Source organism: Scophthalmus maximus, chromosome 20, assembly GCF_022379125.1.
Source record: "Scophthalmus maximus strain ysfricsl-2021 chromosome 20, ASM2237912v1, whole genome shotgun sequence".
Lineage (NCBI taxonomy): Eukaryota > Metazoa > Chordata > Actinopteri > Pleuronectiformes > Scophthalmidae > Scophthalmus > Scophthalmus maximus.
The window spans coordinates 122,328-135,668 of record NC_061534.1 but is presented as its reverse complement, the minus strand read 5'-3'; the positions used below and the strand labels follow the sequence as shown (position 1 = coordinate 135,668).

Genomic DNA, 13,341 nt, shown 5'->3' with positions numbered 1-13,341 from the left:
GTGGCCCCGCCTACTGTCTGTTCTCACAGCCAATCAGGAAGCAGGACTCAAACACACAGACTCATTGGTCATTGAAAGGATAAAACTTTATTGTTCCTTCATTGACACAATCTGCAGCAGTTTCCATCAGCAGGTGATTTGAATAAAAAATATAAACAACAAAAAGAGTTCTACCGATGCGTGTGATTGGTCAGGGGTTCGTCCGACTCAGCGCTGATGTCATCAACCAAACCACCCGCGGCTACGCTAATGCTAACAGCAGAGAAAAGCAGCGTTCGCAGAGAAAAGCTGCGTCTGCCGCTCAGTGTCCGACTGTAACTAAACGTTAAGAAATGTGACTTTAATATTTAGGTTTTTTTGTGAAGTGAAACGTGACGACCGTGAAATGACGGGACACAGTCATCAGAGTTTAACGTCTTTTTCTTCCTCATGGTTTTTCTGAGACGATTTGTAAAATGTTTCTTCACGTGCGACAGAAATTCATCCAGAAAAGAGAAAGAACACGAGACACTTTGTCTCCCGATTATTATATTTCATAATCAAGAAATCCTTTTCATTTCTTTTACAATGAGATTCTGATTTTGTATTTACAAAATGAAGAATCCATAATCATATTTCTCTAATGATAATAAACAGAATCACTTCATGGTCGAAAACTCGTGTGATGATTCTTCTCATCTTGAGTGTTTTGAAACAAACTCGACAGTTGATCAGATTCTCACGTTGACTTGTTTCACTCTGACGCAGAACAAGAAACACGATGAGAGAAAATCTTTCACCAACTTATCGTCCAAACGCAGATTCATGAAAATGAAAATCGGACGGGACGAGAAAACGTTGATTTGTTTTTTAGTTCTGACTGTCACGACTTTATTTTAATACTTTCACTTGTTTCAGTCGTGATTTTATTTCTCAACATTTATTTTTGCTGCCATAAAAAAAAAACGTCACAAACTTCATGAAACATGAAAAGTCGAAGCAAAAAGAAAAATCAAACGTGGACCAATGAGAGGAGAGGATCTTCACCGCTCTTTCCTCATTGGCCGATTTTGTTTCTCTTCACTTATCGGTCGACACCAATCAAAGATCAGACGACTCAGTGCGATGCCTCACTCCTCCTATTTTACTGCTTATTCTTTTTTTGTATTGTTTTTCTTCCTTCCTGTGCTCTCATTGGCTCGTTCTGGCTTCAGTTAGTTTAGCACCAAAAGAAACATAAATAGTTAAAAACACGCACACGCACGCACGCACGCACTCACTCACTCACACACACAGTAAAGTTTTTCCATAAAAAAACAAAAACGAACATCAGTCTCTTAGAGGAGGTGGCGGTCGAAGGTACAGCCTGTTGCCATGGCGACTACACGTCAAGGATCTCCTCGGCGGTGCCGCCACAGCGGAGCCGGTAACGACCGGTTCTCCAGCTGATGGTTGGGTCCCACAGCGCCGACAGGAAGATCTGCACAGCCATCGATTCTCTGATGAACCAGGCGACGGCGAAGTCGAGCTTCGAGAAGCAGAGGGGGCCGTCCTGAGGGTGATGATGTCATCAATCAGTGACCAATCAGTATCAAGTGTGTGTAGATATTGATCCCGTCTCATGATGTTATCTGCGTCAGTGAAGTCATGTTGAGTTTGGTCACATGACGCGTTCAATATTTATAAAGCTTGAATAAACAGGTGAACCGTCGAGGGGGCGGGGTTATATGGGGGCATGGCTGAACAACGTTACAAACGTTTACACATTTAAAAACAGATGTGATCAAACATCTGGATCGTACCTGAACTCCAGTGAGCTGAACGTAGTCGGATACGAACCAGGCGAGACAGTGACACATGAAGAAGACCATCATGTCCCACCTGCAACACACACACGTAACTTTAACAAAATTGCCATGGAAACCCCCCATGCCCTGCTCGTCAATAAATGACCTCAGGACAATTCAGCAGGTGAATAAATCAAACGCCCCGTTTGTTGTCTTGTTTTATAAACTCTCTGCCCGGCAACAGTGTCGTCAACATTAGCTGCTCTGTGATTGGTTGTGTACCTGAACACGTAATGAGCAGCCCAGCCAATGATGAGGCTCGCCAGGAAACACTCGGACACTGGCTCCAGCACCGTGCCCGGCAACATGTTGATCCGCAGCTTCGTCCACCTAACAAACACACAAACACACACACACACACACACACACACACACACACACACACACACACACACACACACACACACACACACACACACACACACACACACACACACACACACACACACACACACAGTAAGATTCATGTCGTTGGTTTAAATGGAATATTTTTGGTTCTTGACTCTTGGTCAGAGGTCACCTGATCATGCGGGACTGAAACTGTCCGATGGAATAAGACCCAGAGTTCTGCAGTGCCACCTGCGTTGCCATGGAGAACTTCCACCCTCTACAGACACAACAAACAAAATCAGCCGAACGGCTTCAGACACAAACCACGAGACAGGGGCTAACGTGCTAATGTGCTAACCTGTCCGCTATGGCTTTAGCCATGAAGTAATCCTCAGCGATGTACTGGGCGAAGGCGACCAATCCGCCGGCCTGATCCAACACGTCCTTCCTCATCAGACACGACATCCCGGTCACACACTTAATCCCCGTCACATTGGCCGAGATGTATGACCGCGGGTGGGATGTCCCGAAATACACCTGGACACGTTAGCATCTGTTAGCATCACAAAACCTTTACAGTCATCTCATTAGCTGAGATGGAGAAGCAAGGTTTGCATTGGCTGCTGGCTAGTAATGGATTCAGCTCATAACACAAGACGTCTGGTTGTATTAGCTTCAGAGGTTTGTGCTACATCACTAAACACGAAATTAGCATCACGCTATTAGCTTGTTAGCATGTTAGCTTCACCTGCTCCAGTGTCGCGGCGAAGCCTTGGCGGTCTGCAACATACGGCAACCCGTGCACCAATCCCACCTTCTCTGTCATCTGATTAGTCAGATCTGTCAGGGTGTCGGGTTTCACTGTCTCACACACACACACACACACACACACACACACACACACACACACACACACACACACACACACACACACACACACACACACACACACACACACACACACACACACACACACACACACACACACACACACAGTTAGCATCGTGAACAGCAGACTGTAGCATTAGCTCTGGGGGGCGACGCTCACCTCTGATGCCGCTGTCACAGATCCACACAAGACCGTACTTGGCTCCTTCGTAACCCGGCATCAGGTTGTTGATCTTGGGGTTGATTCCTACTTTCTTCCCCCCTGAGAACCAAAGAACACACGCTTAACGCCACACACTTAAATCACATGCTAACATCAGACTAATAAAAGTCAGTGCGATGTGAGCGCCATGGTGAGAAAAGCAGTTTCTCACCGATGAACAGTCGAGCGTCGACGTTTGGATATTTCCCCAAAAGTTTCTTACAGACGTCGACAGCTGGATCGTCCTGATCCTGGACACACAGCAAGATCTCGTACTGAAACACACACACACACACACACACACACATTACTGACAACTGACCAGCAGGGGGGACAGGAGGGAGGGGGCGGTCGTCGGGGCAGAAAATGGCAGCTGGGGGACGTACGTTAGATCAACTCCGTTAGATGATGGTTGGAGGGTAACGGGACAGTCGGTGGTTGTTGGGGGGATCAGGGGAGATCAGGACGGGGGCAGTTACCTTGGGGTAGTCCAGCGTGAAGAAGGTCTCCAGGTTGGAGATCAGGTTGGGGTCGACGCCCTTCAGGGGCTTCAGAAGAGAAACTGCTGCCATCTGCACAAACGACTGTTTGACCTCTGATCTCTTCTTGTGGAGGTGGAGACGCCTGGAAAAAACAAGGAGACAGAGGTCAAAGGTCAGAGCAGCCAACAGGTCACACACACGACATCATGTGTTTTATCTCGTGAACCATGGCAACAGGCTGAGTGACAGGTGATGATGATTATTATTATAATTTTAATTCAGTTTTAAGTCATTTTCTTAAAACAATACTATTTGCAGATCACACCGGGTCTTCAGCTCCCATCATGCACCTGTTCCTCACCTGAAATTTATTTATTAATCAGTGGATTAATACAATTCAGAGTCGTGAACATGAAACATTGATTCGGAATCGTGATAGAGAGGAAGTATAATGACCTTTGACCTTCATCACAGAAACAACAACTGGTTGTCTGACGTCACAGATTTACAGGTTCTGACCGCGGCGCCGTTAAATCGTCACATTTTCGGACGGACGTCAACAAAGGAAACAGGAAACTTGTGAAGTTTACATCCAACAACCCGAGACGGAACCGAATCGTTCTGACGTTTATCTGTCAAACTGTCCCCGGATCGATAAAGTATATGAAACGTACGATTAATGATTTCTCTTCCGAGAGACTCAACACGGAACCAGAGCGGAGTGAACGCGCAGAGCTAACCGGCTAGCGGCTAGCGGCTAACCAGGAAAACGCCTCACAGCTGCCCGTCAAACGCGGAAGTTTCCCGGCTTCACACGAACTACAGTCCGCAGGGAAGGTCCGCGTCTGTCAATCACACGTCCGGTAACTAAGAGACGAACACGTTTATCATAAATCACTGAGATCAAAACAGGAAACAGAAACGTCACTCTTCTACATGTTAGCCTCCAGTTAGCAGTTAGCCTCCAGTTAGCAGTTAGCAGTTAGCCGCGCAGACCGTCCACTTACACGTAGATGATGGACATGAAGTGCATGAGCCACAGCACGAAGAACAAGATGAAGCCGAACACGGCGAGTCCCTGCATGGCGAGGTCCAGCAGGGCCATGGCGGCCGGCGGGGGGCTGCCGGGCGGGGGCTCCGGGGCGGGGGCCGGCTGGGAGTCACACGGGCGACCAGCTCACCGGCCTCGGAGCGGAACGACTCGGTCCGACTGTGTGCGACGAGCTCGGCTCCGGTGAGGCCTCCGGCGGACAGCGTGGGACGTCAGGGACCGATCCGGGGCAGAGGCTCCGGTAACGCGGACACAGAAACCGGGCTCGGCCTGGGGACGCTGGTGTCCGGGTCACGGTTTGAGCATCAGGGGGTTTGACAGTCAGCAGACCGGCCAACGGTCAGCTGACCGACCGGGGAGAGCGTCAAGCATGGGGCCAGGCGGCGGAGGAAGACGACTTCCGGCCAACTTCAAAATAAAGGCTGTTATTTCCATACTGTTGTGAAGCGAGTGAAGAGTTGTTAAGGTCTCTGGGATGAAGATGAAAGGATGAAGATGACAGGATGAAAGAACATGGTACGATCTGATCGATCCTCTGATCAGGGGGTCATCAGGGGTCAGAGGTTAGTCAGGGGTCAGTAAAGTGTATTTTCTGTCAAAGACAAATTCAAACCTTCAACACAAACTTTGTGAATGAAATGAAAATAAACTGGACGATTGGAAAATAATTTATTTTTATATTACAAACAAAAAATCTCCCCAAAATTAGAAAAAGTAAAAATACATTTTTCAAAACAAAACATTTTGTTTTAAATCTTGACATTTCAGCAAATATAGACCTTATCAATTTAAAAAAAAATTACCAGAAGATTTAATCATCTACAGATTTTCCACAAACTTTCCCTTTACAGCAAACAGACAGATACATATACATATATATCTTTATAGATGTATCTGTCTTTACATTTAAACAGGAAAATATGTGGATTTGTCAGTACATTTTAACACAAAATTACACAAAAAGCTCCAGTGTCGTTTATTAACAGATTAATAAAAATTAAATCAATGACTCGTTCACCCACAATTCCTCATTCATTTATAAAACAGAGAAGCAGCAGTAATGACTCAGACTCTGATTGACAGTCACACCATGGAAACACGTCACATCAAACACCGAGCCGATAACTCGATCGGTCCCTTTTTGGTCACCAAAAAACTGATGAATCGATTATTAAATATTGACAGAAAACCTTTGACCTTTGACCCCTGGTTTCTGATTCTTCATGTTCATTCGGACATTTTATAATTTACTTTGTCTCAGATTTTTTTGACACAAAAGTTGATTAAAGTAATTTTTTTCTGATATTGATTTTCCATACAAGCGTCACATCGACCTTCGTGTTTCAGTCGAGCGTCACACGGTAAGCGCTGATTTCCATTGGCTGCAGGCGAACCATGTGTGTCGGTGGATGTTGCTGGGCGGACTCCTGGTGGTCGTCATCACGCAGCAGGGTCAGACCTGACGGACGAACGGAGCGAAACTGAAGAGGGGAGAAGAGTTGGTCCAGATTCACCTGGAGAAAAGATCACCAGGAAACTGAATCAGAGATCGGATCAAAAACTGAACGATTCAACGTCAAGTCAACAACCTGTACCTCCTCGTGCATGCTCCACGTGCACACAGGCACTGGCTCGGGGGCGGAGCTACAGTCAAAGCCCTTCCTGTGGAGGATGAGAGCCACTTCCTGTGACGGGCTTCCTGCTTCCTGTTCATCAACAGAAATAAACATGATTTATTAATTTATTTATTATTACCAAACACAGCCATCCCAGAATGCATCACTCCAGGTGTTTCCAGGTGTTTCCAGGTGTTCCCTCACATGGTCGTCCTCCAGTGTCCTTAGGTTCAGCAGGTGAACGTCGCACGGCAGCGATGAGCGGAGCGGCCGGAAGGGGTGGATCTTTGGCAGCTGATTGTCGACGGGGGCGAACATAGTGAGTGGCGGGTGGCAGAGGGAGAGCGAGGTAAGGTGGGCGAGCAGCGACAGGTGTTCAACCGAGGCTCTGCCCACTTCCTGTCAGAAAACAAAGGAGAGAAAAGTACATAGTGAGAATAAAGTTGGAATCTCAGGTGAACAAGCGGGTGGTGCTCTGACACAGAGGAAGGTAAAGGCCCCGTCCCCTCACCTGGGCATCGCCCCTCCGGTCCTCCAGCAGCAGGTGGTAGAGATTGTCCGTCAGCTTGTTGTCGGTGACGCCCTGACCGAGGCCGCGGTTATCATCCTGCTGCAGCCGCCGGTCCAACACCAGCTCCAGCTCCCCTGTAGGGGTTAGAGGTCAGAGTGTGTCATGTGTCGTTTACTTCAGCTGAGACAGGAAGTCTCAGCCTTCACATTCCTACTCAGCTCAGAGGTCACGCCCCCTGACGGCGTCATCACCACTGATTGATTAAACTATTAATCAAATTGACAGACGTGACGTCACCTGGTCGCAGCGCGGCGACGGCCTGACTCTGCGCTGACAGCAGCGTGAGACGCGACGCGGCGTCCTGCAGGAAGCTCGACGAGCTCATGGGAAAGAAGTTTGCCTGAAGGGGCAGTTTCTCAAGCGTCCGGCGTTGCTGCATCTGCAACCGATCAGAGATCAATACACAATTTTCAACAAAGTGATCAGAGATCGATACACAGTGACCTCATCGAGCGTCTGATTGGACAGAAGAAACGGACAAAACCTGGAAACCGTTGAGGTCAGTGAAGAAACTGTTGCCGTTGGCGACGTCACTGACAAGCCGCATGACGAGCTCACGGTTGAACTCTGACCTGATGTCGACCGTGTTGGAAATCTCCAGGGTCCTCCCAGCATGTCCTGGGGCAGAGAGGGTTCATTATGATTAATATGTTTTAGTAATAAGACGAGTTCATGACGAATTATAGATGTTACACATTAATCTCCTGTCACCGTCCAAGTGAAGGAGTCGCACTGTGTGAGTGAAGTGTCGGAAATAGGAAGTGATGTCAGAGAAGACGAGCCCTCTAGAGACCCGTACCAGGGGTGGTTCTGAGGACGAGTACAGCTGCGTGCGAGAGAGAGAAAGAGAGAGACGGATGAGGTTCAAACTGGTACTGGTTCTGGTCTGAGTCCTGGTCTTGGTCTTACCTGGGCCCCCTCCTCCCCTGGCAGGAACAAGTAGGCTCCACTCTTGTCCCGGTTCGCTCCTGTTCTGGTTCCGTACCACAGAAACTGGACTTGGACCTGACGGACCAGACCGGAGCGCAGCCGTAGCTTCTGAATACAGAAAAAAAGATGTCCTTGTTCTGGTGGCAGTAACAATGACATTGTGTGTGTGTGTGTGTGTGTGTGTGTGTGTGTGTGTGTGTGTGTGTGAGTGTGTGTGTGTGTGTGTGTGAGTGTGTGTGTTTACCTGCAGCAGGCCGGTCTCAGGGGAACTCCATATTTGGACATGCTTGTTGCTAAGCGACACGGGGGTGTCGGCCTCAGGACCCACAGGGCGGGACACCTGGAAGTGTTGTGACTGGACGGTCGGTGGGTTGCCATGACGGTGGAAGGTGTAGCGTGCCCGGTGGGCGGAGCCAGTCAACGCTCTGGTCACGTGATACACGACGAGCGACAGCGGAGGAAGTTCGGCCACGAAGTCGAGCTGCGAAAGAAACACAACGTCACGTAAACTGAAACAAGTTGACGGTTTGAATCGACTCGTCACAAACAACCTGGAAAACTTCTGTGGACGCACTGCTCGGCTCTGCCCACACAGCAGACATCTGCGCTGCCATTGGTCGACCAGTTTCCGCATCAACAACACGAGCGTCCGCAGAGTCGACGAGGACGCTGATGACGGATGTTCGCTGCTGCTCCGTCGGGTTGAAGACGATCAACGACCTGGAACACAAACGTGCTTCAACATCAAAACTCTGAAAATGACCCCTGGCCCCTCCCCCTGCCCCTGACCGGGCCCCATCACCTGGGCTCTTTGCTGAGCGTTAGCGGCGTTTTCTGCGGCAGGACGTCTGGAGCTGAGATCACTTCGTCCTGCGGAAACATGACATCATCAACCTCCGACTCGTTGTCACAGATCAAACATGCCCGTAAAACAGCTGATGGGGTCAGAGGTCACCATTTGTAGGAAGGGTTTTGATTGGTCGTGGTGGTAACGGCTCTTGTCCAATAGGAGCAGCCAGTGGGCGGAGCTCTGCAGCACATGGCGCAGGTCCAGGATGGAGTGAAACAATCTGTGACACAAACTTTGTTTCAGTTTCTCATCGTATCGTTTATTCAATAACTTTATTTGTAAAATGAATGTCAAACACGAATGATGGAGGTGAACGTTAGAAGGTAATGCTAAATGAATGGGTATGATGGCAGGCTAATGCTACAAGCTAACAGCACGGTACCTGTGACCGTTGCCTTTGACGACGCCGTCCTTCAACAGAAGCATGGAGGAAAACATCAGACACAGATGCTAACGCTTCAGACGCAGGTTCCAGGTCTTGATTAAAGCTAACATGCTAACATTAAATGATCATATCATCAAAGTGATGTCACAGCAGGATGCTAGTATGCTAACAGGAAGTAGCCACCTGTTGCCGTAGTCGACCACGACGGGGTCACGCGCGGTGCCGGTGACGGCGTCGTGGTGCTGGAACAGCGCCAGGCTCCGCCTCCCCGCTGTCAGTCGTCCAAAGTGTTCTCGAGTGGGGAAACCTGCTACCGGGCGACCGTCGCCACGGAAACTTCGCATCGCGGCCAGCGTCAGGCTGAAGAGGATTTCTGACGCTCTGAGGGATTCACACGTTTTAACATTAAACCACAGAAACAAACACAGACGTAAATATACAGTATATATACATATATATACATATATGTAAATATATAAATCATGATCGAAGAAACAAGCAGAATGTGTGTAGTCTCCGTGATAAAGCACCTGAGTGATGCCTCCAGCGTGCGGTCCAGACGCTTGTAGAACGGTCTGGACGTGAAGTATCCGCTCCAGTAGTGATCATCACGGTCGGCGTACGTGAAGAAGTCGCCGCGCAGCGTCGGCAGAGTCGTTCCCGCCGCGGACAGGCGCCGCTCAAGAGCATGGAAGTAATCTGACAGCGTCCCGAAGCGGGCCTGCAAACACGCCACGGTGAGCAGGTGAGACGCCATTTTCTCCCTGAGGAACCTCACTGACATCACAGTCCTCCACTAGAGGGCAGCACGATGTGGCCATGACCCGTCACCCCTGTGTTGCCCTTCAAGCCCCGCCCCCCCCCCAGGTGCACCAGGCGCTCACCTTGACGTGGAGCTCCGGGTGCTGCTCGAAGTAGTCGAAGAGTTTCTGGTAGTTGTAGAACTGAGCGTCCCACTCGCTCGACTCTACGAATCGGAAGTCGTCGCCGAGGGGAACAAGAAGAACCGGAGAGCGGAAGAGGCGTGACTTCTGACGGTACTGGTCCAATAAGAGAAGAGCGCTGAGAGAACAGACACACCTGGATTTAGCAACACTAACCAATATTACATGAATAAATAATCAATTTGTATTATTGGCCCCGCCCCTTACCTACCGCTCTTGGATGTTCTGCTCTGTGATTGGCTGTGGCGGTATTCTCCAGGGACAGAAGACCCGCCCCCCCGGCAGGCGGTGGAAGTCGAACTGACAACACACGGACGGGTTCGGACCACACGTGTGCGGCACATCGTAGCTGTAGAACGGCATCATATGACACATGATGTCATTGCGGGGGGAGGAGTCTGACACAGGAAGTGGGCGGGGTTTGAGAAACAAAGCAAGCAGAAGAAAATTTAAATAAAATTCTAAACATCACAACTATCAATATATCAAATATCATAATAATCTGACTCACCCCAGCCCTGTCGCCATAGAAACTCAAGCGTCTGTTGTCGGGCAAAGTGTTTCTTGACGGCGTAGTGAACTCGTTGAATGACCATGTTGCTAAGCCCCGCCCCCTTCAGCAGGTAGGCCATGGAGGGGGAGTGTCCAAACGGATCCACCGCCCAACCGCATCTCGGCCTCACGCCTGCTCACAGAAACACACGTCAACACAGGTAGCGACGCAGACGCAGGACACAGATGGACGCAGACGAAGACGGACCCAGGTGTCTGTGGATCCACTGGTGTCCCTCGATCAGCTGATCCAACAGAGCAAAGTAATGAGAGTTTGCTTCGTCCGCCATCACCCAGCCACCCGTCACAAGCTCCAGCTGCCCCGCCCGCACCAGCCTGAAACACATCACGTCCCCAATGACAACAACAAACTAACTTTGGTTTTCAGAAAAAAGAGCAAAGTGTCATTTACCGTTTGACTCTCTCTCTCTTCTGATCGTCGAGCTCGTTCCACCACTTAGAGAAATAACTGACCTCCGCCCAGATCATCTTCCTCCTGACGTGCGCGCGCGCACACACACGTGCGCACACACACGTGCACACACACACACACACACACACACACACACACACACACACACACACACACACACACACACACACACATTTATTCACTCATTCAGCAGTGAGAGGAATGTTTCACCTTCACTGTCTCCTGTGTGTGTGTTGTCAGATCACCTGCTGTCTTCGCTCAGTTTCACCAGCATATTGTCAAGGATGTGTCTCGTCTGGTCGTCATAGTAACGGTCAAAGGTCTTCAACCAACCTGCAAGACGGACACACACACACACACACACGTGACTGAAGTGACCAGTGGTTGTGTTGGTGTGGTCCTTTCAGGTCGTTGGTTCTCACCCGGGTCGTTGTGTGAGTGTGGAACCAGAAACAGTTCCAGTGGCTGCTCGTCCCACTCGTTTCCATGGTAATGGATCTCAAACCCTTGTTTCCAGGCGCCGCCGGGGGGGTTGTCGAAGGGCAGGAGGTCGTACACGTCCGACAGCTGAAGGACACACACACTTACTGTTACTGTGTGTGTGTGTGTGTGTGTGGGTGTCAACAACAAACACCTGTTAGCATGCTAAGCTAACCTGAACGCCATCACTTCCGTCCTTCGTCTCTCCGGCCAATCGGCAGCCAGGCAGCGTGTCGGCCTGGCTGTGGGTGGAGCCTGAGCTCATGTTACCCCCTCCCCCTCCTGTTTCCCACGATGCTTTGTGGTTGAACAGAGTATCCCGCAGCGTAGCAACCAGACGGTTGTTGTCGCTAAGGAGACGCTCCAACCTGTCAATCTTCTGCTGGAGGCGGGACAATTCCTGCATAGAGGTTTTGATTGAAACACTGAAGAGGAAGTGACATCCGACCACGTGGGCATGAACAAACTGTTTGACTGACAGCTCCACTGCCCTGTGTGGGTGTGTCCCTGTCACTCACCTCGTCTACCTGTGCAGCAGGCCTGGCCCCACCTTGCTGAAGCTCCGCCCCCTGCATCAGCTCCAGCATGCGGTACAGCGACATCACCGCCACGCAGAAGACTCCTCCCACCAGCACCGCCAACACCCGGCTCCTCTTCATTGCCACGACGACGACGACGATCCAACACACTGAGGACACAAAAAACACAAAGCTTTAAGTGTGTGTGTGTTTGTCTGTTAAATCTTCTGCTCTCTGTTCATTATCTGTCACCATGGTGTGGTCACCATGGTAACCACACCCTTTTCTTCCCTATGATCAGTGACAGTTTATCCTTAACCTCAGTGTTGAAGGTCATGAGGTCAAAGGTTAAAGGAGGATTCAGACTTATGAAAAGAGAATCTGACACCACGATGTGAAACTACACTTTATGAAGATGAACTACAAAAACATCATTCTTAGGGTCTCCTCGCTTGTCTCACCGCCTCTCTCATCACCTGTCTCACCACCTGTATCATCACCTGTCTCACCTGTCCAACAGGACAAACAGGTCACCCTACCCCCCCGCCCCCCGTCAGGTGGGATCATTTCATCAGAGAAAATATTTCCAGCAGGAAACTGGATATGAAACATCTGATGTCACTTGTGCTGCAATGGAGCCAATGGAAACAAACTTTTCATATTCATCCCTGATGACGCTGAGATGATTATGATTTTTGAAAAAATCACTTCCGCTTACGCTCACTCCTCCTCTCCTCGACTTCCGCGTGGTCCGCTGTGTCTCGTGCTGTCGTTCCGTCTGTCCTGTGTTTCCCATGAAAACAAAATATTACAAAATTAATTTTTCATGAGAGAAAAGTTTCTCGAGTCGATCCGCGTCACGAGCTGCTGCTGCTCCGCTCTTTGTTTTGCTTCCGGTCTAGTTCAGCTGACTCACCGCTGCGGACGCGTCACTTCCGGTTCGAGAAGCCCCCCCCATTCAAATCTGGCAACACGTCTAAAGACAGAAATAGTAATAATATATAATATAAAAAAACCTTCTATTAGAGAAAGAGATTTAATTAAATGTATTCCACTCTGTGTCACGTGGTGTGTGATGTCACTAAGGTTTTTCAAAACATAAAGAAAACTGGCAGAATTATTTGTTATATTAAGACCCGCCCCCCTACACACACACACACACACGTAAGTTATCTCTGTTGTTTCTGCGTTAGTTTCAGTGACGTGAATTATGAATTATAACATTTACATTAGTGACGTGTCATCAGTTTTATTTCGTTAACCCCGCCCCCTCTCTCCATGTA

General features: G+C 49.3%; 2 protein-coding genes across 3 annotated transcripts; both read right to left on the bottom strand.

The window, feature by feature from the left end:
• Window positions 1-68: 68 nt before the first annotated feature.
• ugcg (UDP-glucose ceramide glucosyltransferase) lies at window positions 69-5,223 on the bottom strand. 2 transcript variants are annotated; one of them, XM_035607302.2, is made up of 10 exons: window positions 4,736-5,221; window positions 3,726-3,870; window positions 3,419-3,521; window positions 3,205-3,306; window positions 2,905-3,017; window positions 2,515-2,693; window positions 2,347-2,433; window positions 2,049-2,156; window positions 1,782-1,860; window positions 69-1,531 (listed from the first exon to the last, which is right to left on the bottom strand). In XM_035607302.2, the coding sequence occupies exons 1-10, from the start codon at window positions 4,831-4,833 to the stop codon at window positions 1,361-1,363; spliced, it is 1,185 nt and encodes a 394-aa protein (XP_035463195.1). In that variant the 5' UTR covers window positions 4,834-5,221; the 3' UTR covers window positions 69-1,360. The 2 variants fall into 2 exon arrangements, with proteins under 2 accessions (XP_035463195.1, XP_035463196.1); XM_035607303.2 differs by having other exon boundaries at window positions 1,494-1,610; window positions 4,736-5,223.
• Window positions 5,224-5,429: 206 nt separating this feature from the next.
• On the bottom strand, window positions 5,430-12,981 carry man2a1 (mannosidase, alpha, class 2A, member 1). Its single transcript, XM_035607292.2, has 24 exons — window positions 12,777-12,981; window positions 12,059-12,228; window positions 11,716-11,940; window positions 11,483-11,627; window positions 11,306-11,393; window positions 11,040-11,123; window positions 10,836-10,963; window positions 10,587-10,760; window positions 10,287-10,473; window positions 10,016-10,193; window positions 9,662-9,852; window positions 9,315-9,512; window positions 8,852-8,966; window positions 8,699-8,766; window positions 8,448-8,616; window positions 8,141-8,377; window positions 7,876-8,004; window positions 7,678-7,792; window positions 7,451-7,584; window positions 7,204-7,345; window positions 6,907-7,040; window positions 6,600-6,794; window positions 6,375-6,485; window positions 5,430-6,293 (listed from the first exon to the last, which is right to left on the bottom strand). Exons 2-24 carry the CDS (start codon window positions 12,197-12,199, stop codon window positions 6,123-6,125), a joined length of 3,459 nt encoding a protein of 1,152 aa, XP_035463185.2. The 5' UTR covers window positions 12,200-12,228; window positions 12,777-12,981; the 3' UTR covers window positions 5,430-6,122.
• Window positions 12,982-13,341: the final 360 nt, after the last annotated feature.